Source organism: Hippocampus guttulatus, chromosome 17 (genome assembly GCF_054856545.1).
Source record: "Hippocampus guttulatus isolate MCC_2025c chromosome 17, RoL_Hgut_1.0, whole genome shotgun sequence".
Taxonomy (NCBI): Eukaryota; Metazoa; Chordata; class Actinopteri; order Syngnathiformes; family Syngnathidae; genus Hippocampus; species Hippocampus guttulatus.
In genome coordinates, this window is record NC_141277.1 from 4,703,921 (window position 1) to 4,731,430 (window position 27,510).

Consider the following 27,510-nt stretch of genomic DNA (forward strand, 5'->3'; position numbering starts at 1 on the left):
GCCACCACGTGCCTCTTCCACCGTGGCATGGGACATGAAGACGGTGTCCATATGGAATACCGCCTAGACGGAAGCCTCTTCAACATCAGACGGCTCCAGGCTCACACAAAGACAAAAATCTGTCAGATCTGTGAGCTTCAGTATGCTGATGACTGCACTATATTAGCTCACAGTTCAAACTCTATGCAGCACGCCCTCGACACCATTTCCAATCTGTACCAATCCTTTGGTCTTCAGATCAACATTAAAAAAACTGAGGTCATGTTCCAACTCGCTACCCCAACCTCCACATCCCCCAGCTTTCACATTAATGGCACTCCACTAAACGTAGTGGACCATTTCACCTACCTTGGCTCCACTTTATCTTCAAACTGTTCCCTTGACACTGAAGTCCACACCCGTATTAATAAAGCATCATCATCCTTTGGTCGCCTACGCAGCAGGGTCTTTGAAAACCGAAACCTGAAGACCTGTACCAAGATTGCTGTGTACAACGCAGTGTGTCTCTCCACTCTGCTCTACGGGTCAGAGTCATGGACTCCATATCGCCAGCACATTACTACCTTGGAAGCCTTCCACATCCGCTGCCTGCAAAAGATCCTTGGCCTGTCCTGGAAAGATCGAATTCCCCATACAGACATCCTCAAAAGCACCAATTCCATCTGCATGGAAGCGGCCGTGGCGAAAAAACATCTTCGGTGGATTGGACACACCATTCGCATGCCAGACAACCGCCTGCCCCGCCAGGTCCTCTATGGCCAACTGAGAGGTGCAAAGCGTTCTGCTGGGGGCCAAAAGCGGCGCCTCAAGGACTACAGCAGGGACCTCCTAAAGCGAGCCAACGTCAACCCCACGCAGCTTGAAACACTTGCACTCAACAGACCAACCTGGCAGATCACTTGTGCTACTGCAATCTCTGAAATACACAAAATTAACCAAGCCAGACGAACCGAGAAACGCATTCAACGACACCAGCGGGCAGCTGGTACCCCCCTGGTATCCGGTTTCCCTTGCTCCATCTGTGGTCGAGTCTGCGGCTCAAGAATCGGTCTCTATGCCCACGAGAAGTGGCACCAGCGACAGAGTTGCTGACCCCCCCCCCCCCCCCTACCCATCCTCCCCTCCCTTGGAGCAAGTGTCATCATCAGACATGATGGACAGCTAGAACGTGTGTGTGTGTGTGTGTGTGTGTGTGTGTGTGTGTGTGTGTGTGTGTGTGTGTGTGTGTGTGCGCGCGTGCTTGGGTGGGTGCGCCAATCTCGTCTCACTTTACCATCACCTGTCACAGACAACAGATGTTCACACCACCGGATTATTTCCCCGCTCAACACCACATTGTGGTTTGTGTGGGTGTGTACGTGTGTGCGCAGGGGAAGGGCTTTGTGAATTGCCGTACTATTTCCTGTTCATGCATGTGATCTTAATCACAATGCATCTTGTGAGGGGAGGAGCATAGTGGTTTCATGCTTAGCACAGTTGCATGACCATTTTGAGGTTCTTGGTTCGAATCTTGGCTCGGGGCTTCCCGTGTGGGCATCTGTTCACCTGTCGGACACCTCGGCAATATCATTTTGAATGGTATTTAAGGATAATTTTCCAAAGATGGATGATACCGTTGTTGGCGGAGACATCTTATCTCCCCCAAAGTATAATGAGGAAACTTTTCTAATAGGATACTAAATTGGAAATTGTGGTCGTCGAAAGCACTTAGAAGGTCGATGCAACTTTGCGTGATTGATAAGACAAATAATAGCGAGGGGGAAGGAGGGGTGGCGCAATGTGAAATGCAGATTAATGTTTTTGGCTGCCTACATGTGTGTTGGTGAGCGTCCCGCTTCGTGCGCCAGCAACACCATCTGCTGCCCGTCCGTCCGTCCAGGTTCTGGCCAACCCAACAAGACTTCCACACACAAATACAGTCCAGCTCTCCTCTGTGTCCCACTTGTGATCGCGTATCCAGGTGGCATCTTACCAAATGAATCAAGCCTGTTCTTCGCACAGGCCTAAATATGGCACCGGCCGTCTGTTTCTCTCCACACAATCAAACCCACGTCGCCAACCGATGGGTCAAAGAATAGGTGTGCTGCTGTAGTTGGGGTAGAAAAAAAAAGAGAGGAGTCAGATGGCAGGCGTTTGTGATGGGGGTGGATGAGAGGATAGAAGGGGAGGAGGGGGACGGTTGCTCCCGTCTCATCTTTTGTTCTCCTGGATAATAAGGCCGTCACCCTGCAACTCCGTAAGCCTTCACTTGTAAGACAGTGATACCTTTGAGGTCCGACACAATCCGGGATGCTGCTTGACCCCCGGTCCTATGGAAAGTCATGGAAATGGAAGAAATTAGTTCCGGGATCAAACTGTGGCCATCGCAAAACCTTTTATTCATGTAATTTTCTTCGGTGCTTCTCAGGAAGAAGAAAAAAATTACAGGCATGCATTAATTTACCTGAAAAAAAACGAGACCGCCACTGCCACCTACTGTATTGGATGTGCAATTACACTTTATTCTTATATGGCAAAAAATAAAAATAAAAGCATGTTCTGGAGGACAGTCAAGAGGGAGGAGGGAGGATTTATGGCCACCATAAGAGCTAGATGTCGGATGCACACAGGTAAATGTTGCACACAAGTAAATTAAGGCCTTGAATATTGCCGCCGTTCTGGTTGATGAGGCCGGCTGGAGCCGACCCGCATCTGCAACCCACATGAAAGCTAAAAATATTCCAGCACCATTGACTGCTGCTGTGCCGTGGTTGCATGAGTGTAGTATGTTTGTGTGCATGCCTGACAGTCGGCAATGCTGAAACTGCTTAGTGCAGGGGTTTACTTTGTTTACAGCTCTCAACTATGCTATTAAAAAACACACATTTTCAAGCTCATGTGTGTGCACTATATTGACTATAAAACGGCACGCATGCACTTAAAGGACACAAGAACATGAAAAATCCACATTGGAGCACAGAACCCTGGAGCTGCACAGGCGGATAGTTAGTTCGAGAGCTGGTGCGATGAGACTGACAGACGGTCCGCGTTTCTAGTCCAATTAGAAACCACAAGCGTGACCACGTGAACAAATCCCCGTCGCGTGAATTTCCGTCCAAGTGGCGACAAGCAGCAGCAGCAGCAGCACCAGCCCCCGCGCGTTGAGTGGAGAGGAAACAACCGCAAGGCTTGAACGAACCTTTGGTCGGGGGACATTCGCGCAGGTAATTGCTGCTTTTTTTTTTCTTTGGCGTGCACGCTGTCGCGCATGCGCGTGTCCGGCTCAGGCTGGGCTATGTTGGGACAGTGGCGATGAGGAGCGGGGGGGGGGGGGCTCGATGGTCCCACGCCGGTTCTCTTCAGATGATTCACGGACAGGACACATCATCTGCTGATCGCACCGTTACCGTCTGCGCCTTCGTGCAACCCCCCCCCGTCTCATCGAGGCTATTGATAGTTGACAGAAGCCTTGTAATCCTCCCACCTCCCTGCACCGAACTGCTAGAACGCTCGCCTCTCATTTGCAGATGCTGAAAAATGTTGCCCGAACTTTATTTTGCCCCGAGATTAGTTTTAATTGCGTGGATTGACACCAATCTGTGGATGCTCAAGGGCGAGTGTGCGTTTAGTTCGTGTGTGTGAATGTGCTGCATGAAAAGCATGCAGGAGAGCAGGGTCAAGATGAATTATTTATAAGACTGTCTGAGAGAGGAGGATGCTTCCCTTTGGATCAAAACAAATGAGAAACGGTCCTTTGCACACACATTCCAGAGACGTGACTTTTGGCTCGCACAAAAGAAGATCGTTGTGCCAGTGAAGAAAGCTCCTAATTTGATGACCACTTATCTAAAAATGGGGCGTCAACTTGTGCGATTCTCTATTAAATTAAGTCATCGAGCATCAGAATTACCCAGACGCTCGAATTCTGTAGCAGGATAATGAAATCTTCTGGTCTTGTTCATCAAACATTGGCACATGTGGCAGTGCAATAAAGTTTTTTTTCAAGGTCAATGAGAAACATATTCTGTGCCTGACTTCGATGTTCATTAAAAAAAAAAAGAATTCATCAATAATTTAGTTTTTGTTTCATTTGTTGCAAAATCTTACCACACAGTGAGCCAAGTAGACGCGCGCGCGCCCGCGCCGAGCGTGTGCGTGTGCGCAATTCCGAGCAAATCGAGTGTGCGCATGCGCACTCCCTGCACCATTCATCTCAAGGGAACCTCATCTCGGTGCTCGGAAAGCAGAAGGAGAAACCAGCAGGCGGCAACGGGTTGTCGCTCCTCGAAGCCGGCTGGTGGCCACTTTTCGTAGCACTCTTGGACACCGACACATTTTCTTTTTCTCTTTTAACGGGGAGTGTTTATTTTTGGTTGGTCATTTTTAACCCGTTTGGATTCTACGTTGATTTGTCTCCGACGTCTTCCACCCCCCCCCCCCCCCGCACACACCTCAGCGCAGCTATAGCTGTAAGTTGTTTCATGTTTCGTTTGTATACAGAAAGGCTTGCTTGTTTTATATCGTATAGTTCAATTGTTATGTTTTAATAATTATTTCCTGGTTTCGTGCAAATTGTCGTCTCCCTTTTCTTTCCATTTAAGAGTATTTGTGCGCGTTTCCGTGTCGAAATTAAACAACAAAAAAAAGAGGAACCTGACTCAAAGTTACCCTGGTTTATGTCGTAACGTGAAAACAATTTGGACTGATTGCAGCATGTCCTCAAAATGTTAAAGAGTCGTTTAACAAGCCGGAAATGCCTTGTGAATCTTGCACTGCAGGTGTTTTGACGCTGCACTTCCGCAGCACGCTGTCAAGCCCTGAAAGCCCAAATTAGATCCAGCGCTAATTGTATTTTGTCTGCTTACTTATGTCTCCATTCGTCGTGTTTTGCATGATATTTTCAATCAAAGCCTGCGCAATTTGATCGCGCGGAGGTTACTTCCTTACTTGATCTTTTCACCTCTCCCTGAGAAACGCTGAATTGCACTCTTGCCCTGTTAAACCAGCTTGTTTGCATACCTGTGCACTTAAAACAGGGTTGAGGAAGGATTGCGCTTCTCGAAAACACACCGCTTCAGAGGAACTGTTATTAAAAACACAATCATCCCTCCACCACACAGTGCAGCCCAAACACTTTTAATGCGCAAACGATCACAATTTTTTTTAGCTTGTAAGTCAATCCAAAATCGTCTGAGCCGCGGCTTGTATGTCAAAAAGCTTGTTAGTCGGTTCACAAATCAGTGAAGCTACCACTGTTTGCACAAAGACTACTGCAGTCCTTCGAAAGCCAGCAGAGGGAGCTTCCACTTCTTAAATTAAAATGTAATTCCCCTACCTGGCCAGCAGGGGCTGTTGTGAAATAACGAGTGGCACTTGATAAAATTAAAAATGGTGTCATTCATTTGCGTCACAGGAGTGCACTAAGCAATTGATGCCCTAAGACTGTCACATGAAATCAATTCCATTGTCCTAATATGTAAAAAACACAAATTTTTCAATTGCTGATTCAGAACTGAAATCCATCCATCCCTCCATTATCTGAACCGCTTATCCTGTTCAGGGCCGTGGGAGTGGACCGAAATCTCATGATTCACCAGACAACAAGGAACTAGAAAAATGTAGTTTTCATGTGTTTCAATTGGCCAAAAGTGGCAACAATAGAGCCAAGGGTAAAAATCAGACCCCCAAAATTGTTAAAAATGAAACAAGGTGGCCAAAAATACGGCCAGCTTAGAGCCTAGCGTGTTAAATGTGAGCTAGCGTTTAACAGTGAACAAATCTTTTGTGACTAATGGCTCGTTTCCGTTTGGGTTATTTCGGTTAGCTCCACCCGGTCCCACCCGGGTGCGACACGCAACCGGTCACACCTGCCCCGCTCATGTTCGAAATGTGGGGTGTCTTTGTTTTGGCCCCGTCGCCCCGGCCTCACTTGGCACATTGATTTATGTCGGGGCTGTTTGGTTGTTACTTGTAAGTCATACAATGTTGCTCTTGTGGTGTGCTCTGTGGATGTTGTTCTTGTGAAGCAGAACGGGGGGGGGGGGGGGGGGGGGTGACTGGTTTTAGCCGCGTTTATTTGGGCCTCTACGTTCATGCTTGAGTTTCCGTTTTTACTTCCACCATTAGGGTTCTTTGTAAGACTTGTGCATGGGTCTCCTGCTTTTCTGTCTTGTGTTTATTTATTCAGCAACAGAGAGTTACAGGTGTTTATTTAAGAGGAGCTTTCTTTGTACACACTGTCGACAGAAAATTGTTGCTTTCATGTTACAATTGAAATGGAATGTGGAACTGCCTCACAATATTTTGCTCTTTCTAGTTAAGTGTCAGATTGAGCTTTTTTAAATTTTTTTTCAAGTCAGAAATGTTCTTGAGAGGAATATGTTTTATGTCCCCCCCCACTAATGTAAAATGGCATTCTGAATGAAATTGCGTTTGCGGAGTATGAACTGAGCAGCAAAATCCACCTGTGTTGATCCACCTCACTGGGCGGCCATGTTGCAACTTGCCGTCGACTGAAATGACATCACAGTTGCTCTTGTTTTTATGAGTTTGGTCATGTGACGTTCACAAGCTGAGCCGTCATATAACATATCATTGGAATTAAGGTTTTGACTTGACTTCCCGTTTGATTGATTCGTAGATAAAAAAAATAATCATAATGGAGGATGGGTTAATATCTCTGAATGGTTTAAACTCATCTTCAAATGCTAGCGTTCACCAGTATAATATGAATTTTATTCTTAGTTTACACCTTTTGAGCCAGCTTTAAGACCGTGTTGATTTTAATTGAGTTTGTCACGCTACTTGATGCCCCACTGCCATGATGTCCTTCGATTTCAGTTCAGCGCTGTACTGAAAAATCTGAGGAGCAATAAATACTGTCTGATACGTGTATCGAAATGGTTTGTTACACCGCTGATGTTCAATGCGAGAACAAAGAATGCATCTGTTGAGGGAGAGGCATTTATTTGTTCAAGTCGACGACTCACTTGGCGACTAATTGAGGCATGGTGTCTTGCAGCGGATGTTTGAGGAGTCGAGAGCTGTTGTCTTGCATGAGTGCTTTGTTTGTTTTAAATCGGTCAACAGTTGGACACTCGACATTGATTTATGCTCGCCAAAGACAAAATGAGTGACGGCGTCTTGTTAAACCTTGCACTTCTTAGATGTTGCGACACCGGCATAATTTATCAGCGCTAATACGTTTTCCGTGCCACATAAGGTCATTGTTGTAGGTTTGGGTTATTTTTGGGGATGGGGGGGGGGGTTACATTGAACCGCTATGAGTGGGTCGTTGCAGTGCATTTTAAAATGGATTTATTCAGATGGACTGAATGCGGTCCAGCTCTGCAGATTAAGGACACATACAATTGGCATGACACATTGTAGCAAACGCATCAACAGCCGATGGACAGCTCGACAGATAACGGCACTCAAAAAATGTTGGCAAAGAATAAAACCCCATTGATCGAGCATCTGTTTCAATCCCGTTTTGGATTAATTCATGCAACGTCCCGCTTGAAGCAGGTTGGCGTGTCGCAGACTGATACCGCGCACGACTTGCGCACACGCCGGGAGTGCCTCTGCAGTTGGAGCGCGTTCGGTTGCCCGCTGCCTGTCAGCGAAACCGGAGTCCGCCCAGCAGCTCTCCAATTTTTAGCACACGGCAGCACATCTCCCATCTCATCTGGCAGGGAAATGTAGCGTTAATTCAATTGGCCGCCGCCATAGTAAAAGCCTTCCTAATTGGCCGACGCGGCAGCTGGTTGCCAAGGCTTTGCTAAGCCCGTCAGGGAGCCGGTTGAGGGTCCCACGGGCGCCGTACAGCAGGAAAGGGTAAACAAAGGGCAGGTGACGTGACTGCGTTGTGTTGTTTACGCTGTTCAACATGACAAAATAACACATGCACTCGCTTTTGGACTCTCGGTCTTCCATCTGAACAGATCTCGTTTCAGTTGAACGGCGTTAATTGACACCCGCTCACACGCACTTCCTTGTAACCCCAGCTCGCTTTTGTCAGGCTTAGGAAACATCTTTCCAACTGATTCAGGAACTGAGCCATCAACACATCCAGACCAAAGGGGGGTGGGTGGAGTGGTGGGGATGAGGGGGAGGGGGGGGTAACTCTTCTCCTAACTGCCACTGCAGCAGTTCCTGTTTCCTTTCACCTCGGTGAGGAATCCAGCAGTGACATAGACAAGGCGTGGGACACACACACACACACACAGACACACACACACACAAAGCACAGAGTCAGAGAGTGTGGAAGGTTGGCCATGTAAGGTTTCCTGTACCACAAGAAAAACTTCTCTCACCCTCCACATGAACCTCGGCTGAGGCATGTTTCCTTAAAATGATTATATATCAAGACATGCATATATCAACTGTAGGCAGAGAAAACTTACAAAGCTCCACAGGGCAGCAGGAAACATTCTGTATGTCTCGGAGTAGAGTTAAGATGGTTATAGCTTTAAAAAAAAAATCACCTTAATATAGATGCTAAGTATGATTACTTGTTAGCATTACGCCTGCGTAATTTATTGCTATACGGTGTCGGGGTGGGGGGGGTGATCATTTTTCCTTTTTTGTTTGTTTTATCAGTTTTACAGTAAACGTCAACAGGGAGTGAAAAATAGATGTTCTGTTTGGAGTGCCGTGCGAGCGAGTTTTTCTTCATTTCATTTCCTCATAGTGATGTTATCCAAGTCTCCCATTACTTGCCGGCAAGAAAGTGAGAACAGGCAATGTGGAATCCTTGACTGTCAGTGTGTTCAAGTGTGCCCCTCGCAGTCGCGCTGGTGAAAAATCGCGGCCTCTCCCAGCATTTGTAGTTGCCCTGTTGAATAATAGCCGAAATGCTGAAACCACTCTCAAGCGCATGCATGGATGAAATGGCACTGTCAAAAAATTAAAAAAAAAAAAAAATCCTAGTTTGACGACTTGAGGTTATATTATACTGCGAAGACGTACTGTCGTCGACCTTATTAAAATCATCCTTCTTCTCTTGTCACTACGAGCACCCAAAATGACCTGGCGAGCACCCGACAAACTCACTATTGGAACAGGTTGGCAGTTAAGCTGTGAAAATAAACACACTATATATATATTTATATATATATTTTTTTCATTGTCTCTCATGTTTGACACTCCGTGGCCAAAGCATGTTTGTGCATTTCGAGACATCTGAAGTATTGATTTCTAAAATAAACATTGAAACGAACTTGACTCTGTTGACGTGATTGTTGCGCGAATCTAAAATATGACATTTCTGCATCTGAAGCACAATTGACGGGGGAGGAATGTGTTTACTGTGACAGTTGGATCTGCTGTCGGAGAGCCAATCTGTGCTCTCACTTTCTGTGCCCCGCCGTGTCAGCGCTTGCACATGCTTCTCACACTCTGAGCGGTGCCTTGGAACACAACTTGTCCGCGTCTTGATAACCCATTTAAACAGGATCCTTATCTCACCGTGCTTTCTCCATTCCCCCCCCCCCCTTTTTTTTTTGTCACGTTCGACCGCGTTCACTTCCTCCTCTCCTTTTTCGTTGTGTTGAAAAGAGCTTAGACCAGGGAAATCAGAGCTTACCCTCATTCAGGCCTCCCGGAAAACCAGGCTACTTAAAGCAAGCGGACCATGTTCGGACTTGAACTGGATGTGTGCCAGGTTGAATCCTGTTATGGTTTGACAAATGGGTACCGCTGTCGCAGTGCCATAGAGCAAGGCACCCAGGCGCTGACAATAAGTACAGAGTCATGTTGTAACTCCCCTTCAAAAAACTGTGGAGAAAATGATTGACTTCAACAGTGACATATTAAGATTATTTATTTTTGTGTGTGTGTGTGCACCCACGTGTAACGACGCGTAATGTTTCTTCTCTGCCACTGTGACCTCTTGACTGTTGTCAGCAGATGAATTGCCGCTTTCATGTTAAGCTGTGGCGAATCAACCCCCCCCCCCCACCCCCAATAATTGGTCGTGCAGATTATCAGCGAGGTTCCCTGGGTGTGTGTGTGTGTGTGTGTGTGAGAGAGAGAGAGAGTTGCCTTTATCTGATTAGGACATTTATCTAATAAAGGAGGATTTATGGGGTTCATCTCGCCCGCTCTGTACACACACTCACGCAGATAGCAGAGGATAGCCATGAACTCATTCACTCCCAAAGACGTTTTTAAACGTCTTTTCAGACTTCGTCTAGAATTGGCTGGTACTGAATGAGTTTTAAAATAATATGTGCTTCTGTACAAATGTATGCTATTGATCAAAAGCTGGACTGTAAGTTTGACGAGGAGGAGGTTTTATTTTTTTTTTTCTGATAGAAGCCAGGGATTTGGTTAACTTTTTTTTTTTAACACCTGTCTTCTCCTAACGTATTTCTTTGGTACGTGTCATAGACAATTTCCTCGTCGTATTTTGAAAAACAGGATAAAGAAAGAAACGGCGACAGCTTTTGTTCTTTTTTACGATGCTGAAATGTTTTCCGGCTTTACCGCTACTTTCTTTTCAAACCCGCCAATCAATCAGTCTTACCGAGGTCACGTCGACTGCGCCGGTGGTGTGTTGTGGAAATCTCAACGATCGCAACTTACATTCCAGTGTATTGTTTTGAAAGATCTTTTTTTTTTTTTTTTTAATGGCCGCTTTGTGCAATTACGTGTACCATGGGCAGAAACATGGCATTCTCCGACTTGTCTTATTTGCTGCGGGGAGGAAATAAAACGGAGTGGAAGCAACAGAGCGAGCACACAGCCCCAACACATGAACAAAGCTCGCACTGAAGCTTGCGCCGTATTTCTCCAGAGATCTTTTGGAGCCATATCGTCGTCTCACTTGAGCGCGCGCATCCGCTTCATGAGCCGCTGTCACTCGGCTGCTTGTTTGGCTTCTCTCCATTTCGAGTTGACTTTCCACGAGTCAAAACGGTCTCCTTTTTTTTTTCCTCATGTTATCGAGCAGATGTGTATCAAATTAACCTTTGCTGGATGTTTTATTCAAACACTTTGTGGAGTGAATTCAGCATCGCACTGCGCCACCCCGACGCAAAGGCTTAGTGAGTGTCCGGGTTTTCACGATGTCGCTCACTCGCAAATGAGTCATTGATCCGGATCCTTGACGCTTGGTCAAGGCTGATTGGTGTTCCGCCAGCATCCCCCGCCAACTCCCCGCCCGTGTTCTCCGTCTCAATAGACCCGACCACTGTTCTTTGCGTTTGCGGTGTTCAGGATGTTGCGAAAATCTATGAACTCTGACGCCCCATCGGTCACGGAAGCAAACGTGATCTTTGAAATGTGCTAAAAAGGGGTCTGAAAATGTCACGAATGAGCTTGTTGACTGTCTGGAATGTTAAAACTTCAGCAAGTACGGAGCTGCCTAACAAGAGGGTGAAAGTAAAGCAAGAGGCCGCCGCTATCTGCTCATTTACGCGTCCTGTCGTAATTAATTCCTCTTGTCGACTTCATCTGTTTATTAGCAGCGTTAGCTGTCCATGGTGCTGAAAAACTAAGTGATTGTCTACCTTATCGCAGGCTTTAATAACGGTCAGAATCTCAACGGTACGAGGCTGCGAGGGAAGAGAGAGAACAAAAAAAAAAGCAATCGCATAGGAACGCCGCATCGACACCATCTGCTGTTATTTTGCTTTCAGAGCGGGCAGTCGGCAAAGACACAAGCAATAACGATACTGTAGCGCGACAATAGCATTCACGTCTCCGTGTACAGTATGTAGAGGAATGAAGAGTATGAGAAAGACGGAAGCAAAGTCCCTGCGTCGAGGCTTCGCAGGGATGCATTTTTGTTTTTTTTCCCCCGTGTCGAGATATGTTGACATGATGAAGCGAGCCAGGAAGAAAATTTGGGATCATTTCACTCTTAACTCATTCACTCCCAAAGACGTATTTAAACGTCTTTTCAAACTTGGTCCAGAATTGGCTGGTACTGAATGAGTTAAGAGTCGCAAGGAAGATAAACCGCGGTCAACGCTTTACCACATTAGCGCCTCGACGATAGCCTGCGCAAAGTAACGTTAGCTAATTCATCTCGCTAACCATTGCTAGCTGCAATGTACTGTAATGTTTGTGAAGTGGTGAAGAGTAGACGGCCACCGGTACAGCTCTACTCACTTTATTGAACAAATGCTAAGAAAAATAAATAAATAGGCAAGCGCATTCATACACGAGCTTCCGATAAGCCGCACGTAAGTCTCAACAAGCAGGCTAGCTAATAGCCTTTTAACACGTCACTCACCGGGCTCAGCCCACACCTTTTTAAAGTCATACGCACTCGGTCACAAATACGACAGTCATCCTCTAAATAACACAAATGGCTTGTGAAAAAGAAGTAAGTATTGATTTGGCGCGTGTATCCGTATTTCGGCTTATCCTTTCCTGAACTCTCAACATTTGGATTTAGACGCGATAATCGGGATGAGAAATTTGAGATTATTCATTGTGCGGAAGCGTCAAAATCGTTTCCTTACTGACCATGTCTTCTGTGCCAGATGATCTCTTTCCGCGGCTTTTCATCTGGTGTTGTGAAACCCTCGCAATCATTAAACCGGCGCCATCGTTGCCAGACTGTCCGATTTACGCGTATGCTAATCTGTCTACGATCCGTCATGAGACCCCTGGCAATCGTGAGCAGTGCACAGATAACCTCTGCATAAAACCGTGATTTTCCGATTAGCCTGTGCGTATTTTATGCGGGTATTTTACTCCCCTTCCGACCACGACAACATGCCCGTCTTGGCATCGTCGACCCGCAGTTGATGCAAAATGCAGATTGGATTGCGCGCGCTGTGGCGAGGTCAGCTCAGGCAGCCCGGCTATTTCTGTTGGCCCTTTTCAGCCAGCTAAGATGCAACGCTGCCAATTTCAGAGCAGCACTTTGGGTTAATCCATTCAGCACGCTGGCTTGTATTGCTTTCAGGCTCTGATTCATCTTCAACAACAACGGTGGCGGCGGCGGTGGTTCGATCCACTTCGACGACACTTAAAATATGAGCGGTGCGTCGCGCTGAACAGTTTGACATTGAAAACTCGGGACAATCGTTCTATCAATTTGGATGACGATTGAGCAAGCGATCGGAATCACGTGATCGGGATGCCAGAGTCGGAAGGGAAAATAGCCGTTTATATGTAGACGCTCGGTTCGCAAATATGTCTCCTCCGTAGCACACACACGCTAAAAAAGCGCTTGCGAAACGAGTTGCATGCTCGCAGCGTTTTGTCAGCGTGAACATTTTAATTACCACTCAGAATTGCTGAAGCATACTCATTAACGCTTTATGAGTTCACCTTATTGCCGCTTTGTTGGCCGGCGCAACGGGGAAACGATTCCTCGGACACAACTGGATCCGGATACATCCGCGTGCTTATTTTTAAACGAGGAGCCGCGTTTAGTTTATTTATCGCCAGTCGTTTATATCAAGGCAATCGTCTATTTGATTAGTCGCTGTAAGTAAACATCGACTCCTCCCAAAATGGAATCGTGATACTCCATCGGGTAGCGATGACGACATTAGTTTCCGGATTCCGTGTTTGCCGATGAAATCGTTGGTGCAATCTGGACCGCGGTCCATGACATTCAATCTGCGCTGCAACCGGCACAAATCGTGCCCAAAGATGCTCAACGCGGTGGTGCATTTCAATGTTTTCCCTTCCATCACACAACTCGTTTGGAATGCGCAGGATTAGTTGTCGATGAAAGGGGAGGGGGGGGGGGGGAGCGGCGCATAAGAAAAGTGAGCAAGGTGACTGTGAAAACAAAGCAAGGAAAATTGAACAAAGCGGGATGAGGTGGCTCGATAATAAAGCGCTCGGATTTCAAGATGCCTGAACCTAAAACGTTTCATGGCGCCTCCCAGCTTTCTCACGATTGTGGGAGACTGACATGTTTTACGTTGATGGCACAGACAAAATCAATGCGATACCGCTTTCCTCCTTCTCTCTCTTTCTCCCTCTGTGGGAATTGTGTGACCCAGTTAGCTCCTCCAGCAGGCAGCAGCAGAGTTATTTTTACATATTAACAGGAGACAATACTTTGTCCTCTGCTCGTCCTCCTCCCGTCTCTCCGCTCCCCTTTTTTTTTTTTGCTCCGTATCTTCCATCTAAGCTCTTTGATGCCCTTTCAACTTTCTCCGTTGGCCCGCCTTCTACCGAGATTCGTCGGCTCCTTGCCGCCGTCGATAGCTCAATATTTTGGGAGTTGAGGTCAATTGCAAAGTGTGTCATTTGGACAGGGGATTAGATGTTATTATTCATGGTACAGATTTTCCTGTGTCATAGGAGATGTTTTTTTAAAAATGTGTGTGTGTATGTATATACTCAAAATTTCATGATTTTGCTATGCACACAAAAACAGGCTTGTAGGGTTAATTGTTAACATGCTTCCTGAGCTAAAGTCTGATGTCTTGGCATTGCTACTCTGCGCGACTTTACAGCCCCCCCGCCCCGCTTCCTTTTGGCATGTCTGAGCCCGGACCAGACTATTACCGCCTGCTAGTAAAGTAACAGTTGAAGAGGTGATTTAATGTTGTGGAAGTGGCACGACCTTCAAAGATCCATACGACGTTCGACTTGAGAGCGATGGCGTCGAAGTGAGGATGTTGCCGGATAATTGTTGAATTGATTTGGAGATGCTCTAATTTGCTCTGCACCAATTGAGACATATTAAGATATTAGCCTCCGGTCTGCCGCTAGTCGATACAAGATAGGTGACTGTATTGATCGTTCGTCATTTCGATTTCAGCGATAGTTGGGATGTTGGGGGGGGGGTGGCTTCCTTTAATTAAAAAATATATATATTTTTTGACATAGTCTTTTATTTGAAGCCTCTCCTCTCCTCTCTTCTCCAGAGAGTTAAAGGAGAGAGTGTGTAGTTGCAGGTGTCGACAGGTCGTCTATTCACCCGCTAATGATGATGGATGGCCTGACTGCGGGGAGCAAGAACGCAGACAGAAGCTGAGCGATTCGCCGAGATTAAAGAAATAGCCGCGTAAGAGCGGACCGCGTTTATATTTGTCTGCTGCCGGGCAGGTGGTGGGAGTTTTAGCGACGTGCTGATGTCGTTGCCGTCGTCTTGCGCGTACAGTATCGACGGAGGAAAACGCCCCTTGCGAGAGGATAATTCTCCAGAAATGAATCCCAACCCCGAGTGTCCGTGCGTTGTAATCATACTCTCACACCTCACGATGGATTTTCACAACAGGTCTTAGTGTCGAAATCCGATGTCGTGCTTATATTTATTTGCACGACCATTTCTCGTGATCCAAATCGGACTTCACCGCGTTTACGTTTTACTGAACAGCACGTGCAAAAAATGACCAAATATTAATCGGCGAGGAGATTGGTCGGTTCATTGTGCCTTTCAAGCAAGTGAACCAAAATGGAGAGCGCATTTGCCGGTTGCGGGGCAGCGTTGCCGTTTCTGTCGTTCAAAAGCAACTCATTTGTATCAAGAAGTCCAAAGTCACATCGACAACGGGAATCTCAGTTATGGCATGGAAATAGGAGTTCAGAACTTCTCTCACTTCCGCCCAAAAAATGAGGAGTAAGTCGTTAACTTATTGCCAATGACTGAAATGTAGTATGCCGGAATGCGAACGTTAGCATGAACATGCAAATTTCTTTTGTGAAAACCTTTTATCTTTTTAAATACCGAAAATACCGTTTAATTCTGCTAACAAAGAGGGATTAAAACATAACCTCCTTTGGGGCGGCAATAAATCCAGAATGCTTTTTGGAACCTCTTAAAAATGACTTGAATTATGCCTTTGGATTTATGAAGCAATCCTTTCAATGCGCTCAAAATTGCCGGATTAGTTTTTTTTGTTTTTTTTCCCTGTCATCCTAATAACAATGCACACAGAGTTGCTGATTCGAAAATAAATACCGTCTCAGCCCTTTTTCCCCCAGCAAAAGAAGTCAGGTTGTTGCTCTTCACGTGCCGGGTTGAACGGGATGACACTTAATTTTGTCGAAGGGCCTCCGCTCTCTGGTATCTGTCACCCTGCTGTCCAAGGCATCAAATAGCGGTGTGAATATAGGCTTGACAGATAGAAAGTGTGATCCCCCGCCCACCCCACCCGTCTCCCTACACCACGGACCGCACACAAACACACACACACACACACACTGACACCATGGTAAAGTCTCACCCTTCCCAAAGTGAAGGCTGTCGCTATGGCAACCATGAATGAGGGGGAAATGACTGGGCTGCCTTTTGGAATGAAGTATGAAGCCTCGGAAATTAGCCACTCATTTTGATATTGACACAAGACATCTTTGTTCTCCCTCACTGGTCTAGTCTACTTGTACAGTGTATATGTACATACATACATACAACAGAACTGTTAACTCATTCACTCCCAAAGACGGTTTTAAACGTCTTTTCAGACTTGGTCAAGAATTGGCTGGTACTGAATGAGTTTTAATGAAGCTCATGGTTCAACTTTCCTGAACGTATCCGCGTTGAGTTGCAGGTGCTAACTGCAGTGTTTGGAAACAGTCATGGCTTTGTAACTTCCACGTCTCCACTGGGGCTCACTGATGGATGATTTATTTGTGTCTAGTGGCGAGAGAGAGAGGTCGGACTTTTTCTTTTTCTTTTAAGAGTGCCGCCTATCAGCAGCTTGTTTCACTGGTAAGTGATACGTGCGCCACTCTTGACACCCTCGCGGTCGCAGGTCGAAAACGCAGTGGGCGGAGCCGCACACTTTGCTGATTGGTCAGAAAAAAGGAACTTTGCAAGATTGTCTTCTGGTAAGCGGCCACATGCCAGGGAGAAAGAACAACACAACAAATCACATACACAAGCTTCAGAAGATGAAACCTGACACAATTATGGTGGAAATAGTTTTGAAATGCGTCATCCTTGTCTCTTGTTTTTACATTTTTTTTAGACTTCTTATATCCACTGTATACGAAAAAGGGTGCGCACATACAAATACATTTCGAACGGAGACTACACACAAACACCCATGAAAATGAATTGGCCACTTTTATTTCAACACTAATAGGTATCGTGACTCAGAGACGGATACTCATCAGGCTTTACTCAAGGAGAGAGATGGCGTGCCTGTTTTCTTTAATGAGGAAGGCAGCATATGGTCCAGAAAGGCTGAGCTTGGAATAACAATAAACAGGGTCAGAGTGCTTATGCTGTATGTAGCTTATTAAAAAAAAAAAAAACAAGACGAGTGTCTTCCAGTTTTTTTTTTTTTTTTTGTGAGTCAGACCTCCTCATCAGAGATTTTTAAGAGTCCCCCCATCAATTTTCGCATCGATTCACAGCGTGCCGGCCAAGTTCGTCGGCCTTTGGCCAAACGGCGTCGAGTTGTGTCTCGTGTTTTAGCTCGTCGGCAGAAATCGGTGTCACCTTCAAGGTGTAAAATAAAGCCAGGCGCATCCAGCTAACAGCAGTTACCAGCCGGGTTTTATAGAATTGTGGCCGCTTGGCGTAGAATGTTTATATCGGAGCAATAAACGCAACTTAAGGCTGGAATCCCGTTTAACTCGCCATAATAAGAAGAGTCCATTATGCCCAACCAACACCCACTTCAGACATGCTCCCTTTTAACAAGGTCCGAGTACTTAAAAAGAACACGCCACGGAGACTCGCATTGGTCCCCGCTCTCTTGCCAACGTGAGTTTTCATGCTGCGCGCGTGCGTTCCTCGCACTTGAGGGGCTGTCGGGATCACCTCCAAAGTTGTCAAATGCGCGTAGCTACATATTATCTCTCTGGATAATCCTTTCCAAGATACGGTTGGCGTCCTTCTGTTTGAATGCCTTTCACTTATTTCGGCATCGGACTCCGTCCGGCGAGATCGTCCAGTTTCTTGAGTTTAATTGCTGTCAGGGTTGGACACATGAAAATATGTGATGAGATATCAAATCTCACTGGAAACGATTTCAGGTACATGATAACGTTTGTAAATAGAGCACCAGCAATTGTCTTCTTTTTCAAAGTCAAATGCATAAACTTTATAGATTTTTTTTTTTTGACCTTCGTACCCTGTAATCTCTTTACGGGGGAAGGCGAGAATGGAAATGAGGTTGGCGTTCTATCATTAGCAAACCGTGACTCTTAAACCTTGACCTGCTTGACCCCTGCCACTATTAAAAAAAAAAAGCCAACTACCATCTTGGCATATTCTCTCGGTCCTATCCTGTCCCGCTGCGTCATGATTTTTCACGTGAAAATCCTCGTCAAGTCCTGCAAATGAAAGGATATGTGGATAGAATTGGTTTCTTCGAATGCCAGGCATCCACACGTCCAGAAAAAAAGACTTGCCCTGTTGTGGGAATTTTTTTCCCCTCCCCCCGCCGAGTCCAAAACCCACCAATTGAGTGCTTATGTGCGTGTTTGCGCTTGCGTGTCTGATTTGAACCCAAAGTTCAAGTGGAAGGTATCCAGAGAATTACGGTCCTCCGGGGATGTTCTACTGAGGCTTGCAGCAATTCTCCCAAAATGAAATGCAAAATTGCCGCTAATAGAGAATAAGTTGTTTGCCCAGCACATTTGAAATTGACAGCTTGGGAAAAAGTCGAGCATCCAGAACTGTTTTCGTTCTCGCATGCAGTCGCAAGTTGGCATGAAATTTGGATGTCAACAAAGAGTTTCTCTCTTCTCCGCGATCTCTAACCTGACTCGCCTCAAGCTTCCAATCCCACGCCCCACCTCCCGAATAACTTGCAGAGCTACCTATTTAAAGACAGTCACAAAGCATTCGATTATCTCGGACGCCGACAGTGCGCCTGATAATCCGATGCGCCTTGTATATGGATCAATATTCTGATTTCTTGGTCGTAGTACTTTAAATGTTCTGTAAAGCGCTTTGTTACAGCTGCAGCGATTGTGAAAGCTCTATATAAATAAAGCTGTATTATATTGGATTCCCGTAGTGTACCTCCATCTAGTGGATGCAAAACGCAACTGCAGCCCCTATTGAAGCTTCTATCTCTGCGCCCTATATATGAGAACAATTTTAAAATAGGCCATTCATCGAAGGTGCGCCTGATAGTGCGGAAAATACGGTATTTGGATTATTATTCACAGTACTCTGACATATGTCGGCATTATGCTAATCCGAAAATGGGGAAATGATTACTTGATGGACAGGATCACAAAATAGTAATAATATTTAAAGCGTTGCTTCATTCTCTCCACGAGGTGGTAAACGGTCTTCGTGTAGACGTAAAGTAGCTTTTATGCTACTCACCCCGCAACCTTCCCCACTCGCATCTCAGTGCGGGTGTTTGTTGGTCTGTGTGCGCGTGTTTATGCGTAAATAATTGATGACTGCAGAGGTTTCGCGGATCCCCGTGAGTAGTGAACCAGACGTTGCCTTCCTCCGTTCGGGCGTGGGCTAAGACTGCTGCCGCTAAAGTTGGACGCTGGATTGGATCATGGGCAACTTGTATTTGTAGTTTGCTGAATGCTACGTAAATATCCGAATATCGAGCTGCAATAAATCAGCATGCCATTAAACAACACGGCAACAAGAAGTTTTGCAAATCAATGACTTCATTTTTAGGAGCATCTTTCAAATATCGATTGTATTATTTTATTAAAATTTTTGGGGCATGTTAATTGGGGAGACCTAATACAACAAATTATAACAATATGACAAAATTATGAATGAATAAATTGGTTTTCTGTTCTGTATCATCAAGTCTTTTTTTAAAAATTTTTTTTTTTACATTCACACATCTGTTTCACTTCAAACTTTGTATTTCTGAATGGGTTGTGTGGTCCTTCAGCAAACCTAAATTCATTAAAAAAAAACATCTTGGATCTCCTAAGTAAAAAATAAATATATATATCAGGACTCGATTGCGAAAACAACCAAATAACTACGGGCATTGTTAACTATTCAATATTTCAGCTCAGCCTCACAGCACCGCGTCATCCGACTGAAAGCTTTTCCTTTTTAGTTGAAGATAACTTACCGGTACTTGAAACTTCCTACGTCATAGCCTCTCCGTCGGCAGAACTGAGGGTGTTTTTTTTTCTTCTTGTTTATGGTATTTATTTCTCTGCCGGATGATTGAAAGGCTTTTTTTTAACTCAATTTTTTGCATGCCTTTAATTTAACAAGCCAATTATATTTATATGGAGAAGTCACATGAATACGATTTGAAAATGATTTGGATGGAAAATGAAATGAGCTGCCAGGCTCCGTGGCCCCCGTGGATGTAAGAAGCCAATTAAACGCAGACAGTCATTACACTGTATAGCGCACGGAAAAGGAATTAGAGAACCAAGTCGCTTCACATTCATTGAAACCGAGTTGCTGATTGTACGCTTATTCCATAACGGCCTCTTTCTTCCCTCGCCGTGCTTGCTTTGCACTCATCCTCCCTTGTCTTCATACTAATGGCCATCTATCACAAATTTGCCTTTATCTCTCCACTTATTTTATACGTGGTCATTTTTGTCATTTCTCCTCCGTCTTTCTTACCCCCCCCCCCCCTTCCGTCGCCGCAGTGTCCTTGGAAAAGCTGTGACTTTGCTCGGGTGAACGCAGCAGCGAGCATCCCTCCGTCGGCGCACACAAACACATGCGCAGACAAACCTAAAAAAAAAAAAAATTGCTATAAATAATTCATCACCATTAAAGTGTGCCTGACTTCCTGCAAATATTTTTTTGGGGACAAATATTGCAGAGAAAACCTGCGTCTGTTTGCCGAGCGCAACTTTAACCCGCATATTTTCACACTTGGGCTAAATCAACAAACCGACTCCAAATAGAGCTTCACTGTGCTCAAATCCGATTTTAATAGACAACGCGTCTCCATTAATCGCCAAGCGCGGCGTTCTCCAAATTAAGTGGCCGCCCTTGAAAAGGGATGAGGTTAATTATCCCGCATCTCCTCGAATCGTGTCCATCCTTCTAACAGTCGGCGTGGCGCAGTTAGCTGTTGTCCGTAATTAACGTTGAACACGCGGCCATTTAAAAGTCAACTTCCGAGCCTATTTGAACTTGGCCGCTCACCAAAAACAGCAGCACCTATCACAGATAGTCAAAATAAGTCCGCCTACGACCGCAGTATGGGTGACAAATCCCTTTTGAAAGTTTTGGACTCCCGTTTTTCATGCCAGGGGTGTGCCATGGATGGATAGCTTGGCGTGCAAATGCTCAATTTCTCTTACTTTGACTTTGAGTTGCATCTCTCAATTTCATACAACGGGCGTAATTCTCATGTTATGAATGAATCGACCGCGGTGCCCCATCGCAAAGGTTGCAAGGCCATCTGTTGTGGCGACGCATGCAGGCTTGCTAGCGTGTTCAACGCGATGCCATTCTGACGCCGCCACTCCCCCCCCCCCCCCCCCCCCACACATAAAGTCCGCCGTTGACTATTCTTGGACGAGGACAGCCTATTGTCCGCTTTTCCGTGGCTTTTCAAATATAGATGAAGCCTTATTGCGTTGTAAAATGAGACGATAAAGTCGCTCGATAGTCTTTGTTGTTGTCACCGCTCTCCATTAGAGGTCACGGGCGCATGCTCTGCGGGGCACCGCTTTGACTGCCGTCTCTCGTGTTTTCCGTCGTTGACCAGGCAGGTATGGCCTGGTTAAGTCACTGCTGTGCCGGCCTGAATGTTTATTTTCGATAGTGTGTGTCTTATTAATATGCTGATATGTGTGACAGTATCTCAGCGCCCTCTCTCTCTCTTTGTGTTACGCTCAGTTGAAGGGAAAAAAAATTGCTTCCGTCGCCATGGCGACCAATCCCAAGGGGAAAAGTTGAATGAAGCCGAATCTCTTACTGACTCTCTTCCCCCCCCCCCCCCTCTCCATTGTCCCATGCACATTTGCAATTTGATGCTTCCTTTGTCCAGCAAAAAAAAGCGCACTCGAGGATCATAAGAGCTGTTTGCCTGGCAAATGTTGCTCTTTTCCAAGATGACTTGATTGTTAAAGGGAGGAGGTTGATTGATTTAGTCCCGCCCCAATTGTTTGGTTGCACACTGGTTAGTGAAAAAGATTGAGATAATTTGACCTTTTGGAAGTCTGACACTCACCAAAAAGGGTGCGGGATTTTTTTTTTCTTTCTCTTAACGATATAATCGTTCTTGGACTCTAAATATTGCGTGGGGTGTGAAAAGTCAGACTGACTCATGCCATTAAGCCACGCCTCTTTTAATGGAAGCGAAGTCATGTAGCAAGCAAATTCCTCTCTTCTTTTTCAGTGACAAACAGAGATGAAAGTCTAAGTACAAAAAAAAAAAAGAAAAATGAGATTCACATCGTCATTGTCGCCTTCTTCACGTCGGAATGCGACAGCCCTCCCCAGTATCGGTCTTCCTGTCTTTTTCTCTGTCTCGTCGTCTTAAGTCTCTAATGAAACCGCTTCACGAAGCACACTACCCTAAATTGACCCTGAATGAATAGACTCGCTCATCGGACTGTCGCTAAAGCAGCGGAGATGCTGTCTTGGCTTGTCCCCCCCTAAAAAAAAAGCCAACTGGCTTGAGTATAGTGCACAAAATTCAACAATAAAACCCCGCACGGTACTTGACCGAGCGAGTCCCCATTGCCAGTAATTTAATAAACATGGTTAAATGACCATTCCTGCCTCTGATACTCTGTGCCCTTGAGTAAAAAAACAAAATTGAGGATACATTTTGTGGTTGGAATAGGCACGAAAACAAGGCTGAAAAATACGGCACGGACTGCAAGTTAAACCAAAGACTTTTTTTTTTCTTACCCACCCTTCTTACTGTACCTGCTCATCTGCCGCCGCAGTTGCACACAGCTGCTTTTAGTCACGGGAATGGACGGAAAGATGCCGCCGAGAGATTGGAACCCCGGGATACCTTCCAGTGACGTGTACGTGCGCTCGCCAGCCTGCTTATGAGTGTCGTGGAGTAAACCCCCCCCCCCCCCCCCCAACCCCCATTACGGAATTAGTTCACATCTGGACAACCCTCACGCTCGTGCTTTTTCAACTGGCAGGGCTTTGGGATGATGATATTAAGCGCGCCGTTTTTCAATATCCTCCGAACGATAGTTTGAGAATATCTTGCCATCAATTCTATTTATTATTATTATTATTTTAATCTGTTAATGGACATTGAGTGACAATCAATTCACGAGGTGGAAGGCGAAACCGAGTCCTTAAAATCAATTTACTCTTTGCCAGGGCGATCCCACAAAATTGTGGTTTAAAAGAGGCTACTTGCATCTCGAAAGATGATTTTATTTTATTTATTTTCTTCTTAAAACCAATTTCGGTACTTTTACCGACAAATCTTGTTTTGAGATGCGGCATCTCTACATCTGAAAGTAGAACGTGCATTGCAGGTTTGCAAGGTTTTTTCCACCATCTGTTTGGTGCGGCGCTTCTCAGCCGCTCGGACGAGTACAAACACAACACCAAACACATCACAAAGATATCGAAAGCAAAAGATCTCGAGGTATCTTCGTTTGGCGCAGTTTGCATGTTGAAAGGGAGTAGGAATGAGTAGAAAAACTGATCAAGCGTTCCCGAATAGACACGGTTTGTGTTCCTCTTCCACAACACCCCATCTTGTGGGTCTTCTTAATCATTTGAGGGTCTTTGTTTACACAAAAAAAAAAACGTTAGGCATGCAAAGCCACGGTTGTGGGTGTGGACGGCTTTGCGTTTTGGCAAACGTGAGCTTAACAGCAAAAAGCCTTTCAAGCGGGGGGGGGGGGGGATTAAGCTACTCAGTGTCAATGGATCAGAGAACTAGTCCAAAGACCACTTGGCTATGACACTGTCGCACTCGATGACAATGTTTGCGTACGTACTTCGAAAAGTGTTTCTCACCAGACTTTAAAATGGTTCGGACGAACACGCGTGCAAGTCAACACGCTCGCTGTACAATTTGTATGACGGACGATGGGGTGCGGCGGCTTGGCAGCTGGGCTGGCGCCATCTGTTCCCCGCTGAAATCGACGCAGCGGGAGCTCAGCCGCGCGCGTGTGCGCCACTGCGGCGCTGTAGGTGTACTTACTCTCTTTATTATTCGTGAAAATGTGCACGCGCGCTCGCGGGTGATTACCCTGGTGACGGACGGACGGATTGTGTCCGAGTCTCTCTGGTTATGATCCACCGTCAGCAGGATATCTGCATGCACACCCGCACACCATCTCCATTTCAATAATCAAGAGGACAGAGTTGCACTCCTCTGTCAATGTTATCTACCCCCCCTCCACTCCCCACGTGCCTCCAAAGAAACATCAGCAGTTTCTTTTTGCCGACTCATCAGGACCGACTGACCTCTCTTGGCCCGCAGCTGGACCCAGTCAAGTGTGAGCTACAGCGTGCGAATGCTGAAATAAATAAAAATAAAACCAATGCACGGTGACAGTTGTTATTCCTCAACTATCCACGGCGGCCTTATTGAATTTCTTTGCCTGCTGCAACCTCCGGAAAAGTTTGGAAAACCCGAAATGATTGGCGCGGACCTGAATTATAGTCCACTTAAGGGAAATAAATCTTGCTAATTCCACCGATCCAAACTTTGGTTTGGATTCGTTTGGCTGTCATAATGCGGCGATGAAATGTTGACATCATAAATAGATTGGCAATTTTCACACGATGTCGTCCATTCCCGCTGATTGGCTCCAATTAGGAGGCACAACCTTTTTCCTCATATCCCATTCCATGGCCACAAAAGACAACACAGTGAAACTCCTCTACAACGAAATCATGTTTGCAGCAAGAAATCTTTCACAACAGGGGGTTTTTCACTCTAGCAAATTTGATCTCAGATGTAAACACACGCACACACAAACGTATGTGTACTCTTTATTTTTAGCTGTAGAGGTCGCTGTTGGATTAGACTTCGTTGTGAATCTCATCGCTAGGCAAGAGCAGAGAAAAATAGTTCGTATAACGCAACGGGGTATTTTTCATTGTATGGGGGGCAGGAAAGTGAGAATGGTGTTAATGCATGAAGATTTTTTCACACTAGGACATATTTTCGCCCATGTAGGTTTCGTTGTAGAGGAGTTTCACTGTACTCCTCCCCTTTCCCTCCTCTGAAAGAACGACTCGTGTAGAATTGTACAGATCATGCAGGAAATGCATCGTTTGGGAGTCGACCTTAACGTTGAGTCGAACGGAGCATGGACTGCGCTGGCCGATGATGGGGGGGGGGGGGGGGGGGGGGGGAGTCTCAAAATAAGCTCTCAGGCAAGTGTGGAGTGGCTGCCATTTCCGTCCGCCCGTCTCACCGTCTGCTCCCCTGTCTCACTGCGGGACAACAAAGCTGAGCAAACACTTTTCGGTGAGCTGGCACGTTTGTTTTCAGACGCAGTAAGACGAGGGCCACCTGGTAACGTGATCCTGCCCCAACTGAGTTTGTTGAGCTCGCCACCTGCTCCTGAGAGTTTCATTATCCGCGTGTTTATCCTGCTCATTAGCGCACACTCGCGCGTGTTTATCCAGATGCAAATATCAGTGCGCCAGTAAACCGGTGATCCGCACAAACCAAGCGGTACGAATATAACGTGACCGTTTGTTGACCGACTCGAAATCTGCTGAATGGAGAACTTGTCATTGCAGCTGAGAGGACGAAATGTAGTTTCAACCTCAAATAGTGGGCCATTCTCAAATTTAGCAACAGTGGGGGGGGCGGGGTGCTGGCTTTTAGAGGGCATGAAAAAAGGGGGCTGTAGTTCACATAAAGAGTTCAATGGCATCATTGAATCCATACAGTATGAAAAATGGCAACGTAAACAATTCTATAAGGAAATCAATTCTCGAAAGCGTTTCCGCCGCCACTAATTAACACTCACCCACACTGTGGCTTGCATCCTTTGCCCCCCCCCCCGCTCCCCTTGTCTCAAGAGCTCATGCCCTTTGATGGTTATCCGAAGAGAAAAGTGTAAATTGCCCCTCAAAGCCATATCAGCAATTCTCCCACACGATTTATCAGTCCCTCCCTTTATCCGCCACCTGATTCCTTTCATCCCTGTCGGGAAAACAGGATTTAATGGCCTACTGATGGAAGGACACGGCACAGATGCCACCCTACTATCCCCCCCCCTGCCCCCCCCCCCCACACACACACCATCTTCAGACAAAAAATAAAATCAAACCTAACAAAGTTGAAATGACATTGACGACGCCGAAAATGTGAAAATGGGCTTTTGTTTGTCCCACATGCGCATCTGTGTTTGCAAACATGTCCTGTCGCCAAGGTTCATGACGGAGGGCTCCCGACAGTTTTTCCCCTCCTTCCCTTGAGAAAACACACACACACACACTGAGGATGTGTGAAAAAGAAAGTGGAAGAAAGGAGTGCGTGGATGCAAGAATTGTTTCCGCAGAGTTGCTTTCATCGTAGCGCTTCATTTTGAGGACGCTAGCAGGGGTTGAAGCTAAGAGCTGCTTTTTGGGTACTGATGAATGCAAAGGGCTACCGCTTTAATACACATGACGCAAATTATTATTTTACGACGGTACCATTCAGGCCTGACCCATTTAAATACCCCCCAAAAAATCGACGAACTAATTGTATTTACACATGAACACGTCACAACATCATGACCAATCTTGCCAAAATAGACACTTAAAACCTTGTTTGGATACTCCAGCTGCTTTGGAAAATAAAAAAAAATATGCCGGGGAGAAAATAAGGAGCCAGCCACTCACTTGTTTATGCCCCCCGCCCCCGCCCGTCCGCCTTTCCAATTGGCCTGCCTTTAAACGCTTCCTTTCACCTGTCCCTTTTCATGATCAAATCTGCCCTTCTTTATTTCTCGTTTAGCCGCTCGATACTTCCCCGAGGTTTAAAATTTTTTTCCCGCGAATTATCATTCCGTCCCATTCGGTCATTTACGGGCGTGTAAGACGGTATCAGTTCCTGATGCTGGTATCACGATACTGAACAATGAAAGGTGCCCAAGCAGTCGTGTCAACAAAGACTCGCTGAAGCATAAATTGTAAGAGATGAGTGTCAAGCTCAAGCGTCTGAGCCACTGACCGAGGACAAGTAGATGTTTGTATCACCTGCTCCCTGCTCACATCCCTGCCAGCACATGAAATGTGAATAAGGCCTTGGAAGTGTGTCGACAGTCTGTGTGTTCACACGCTGACCGGCGCATCATCTTTCAGCTCTGCCGCCGTATTTTTAAAAGGGGGATATTATTCCGTTTGAGTCGATAACCAGCGTGTCGTTTTTTCAGGGGCATCTTCTCATCGGGCGGTGGCGACAGCGACGGAGGCGCACATGAGGAGCGCTGTGACGACGGCATCCTGACCAGTAACCTCGCGCGTGCAGCACACCCTCACGCCCGGCGAACCCCAACAACGGGCGTTGGAAGGAAGGAAGCCGGTGACCGCTCTTCCCGTCGGCATGGTAATGCACACTTTGCCGCACTGGAGCATATCGAAGACGTTAAAATGAGCACAAAAAAAAAAAAAAGAAAAGGGCCCTGCTACAAAGGATACATTGCGCAGCCTAATTACAAGCGCATGGTTGTGCAATGGCGGAGGAATGGAGAGGTGGCGTGAGGGAGCGAAACAAGGGATTGATTAATGGTCTCGGCCCG

The 27,510-nt window shown here is 46.0% G+C and overlaps 1 protein-coding gene across 3 annotated transcripts in view; it reads left to right on the forward strand.

Annotated features, from left to right (window-relative positions):
- The first annotated feature begins 3,044 nt into the window (after positions 1–3,044).
- strbp (spermatid perinuclear RNA binding protein) overlaps positions 3,045–27,510 on the forward strand; it is a 47,012-nt gene continuing 22,546 nt past the window's right edge. For 2 of the 3 annotated variants that reach the window (XM_086134337.1, XM_086134339.1), the window contains exons 1-2: positions 4,203–4,448; positions 27,145–27,317. In XM_086134337.1, coding sequence (XP_085990463.1) covers positions 27,315–27,317 — 3 coding nt within the window. In that variant the 5' untranslated portion in view covers positions 4,203–4,448; positions 27,145–27,314. Of the gene's footprint in view, positions 3,204–4,202; positions 4,449–27,144; positions 27,318–27,510 lie in introns of those variants that run through there. The other variant, XM_086134338.1, reaches the window with a different exon arrangement.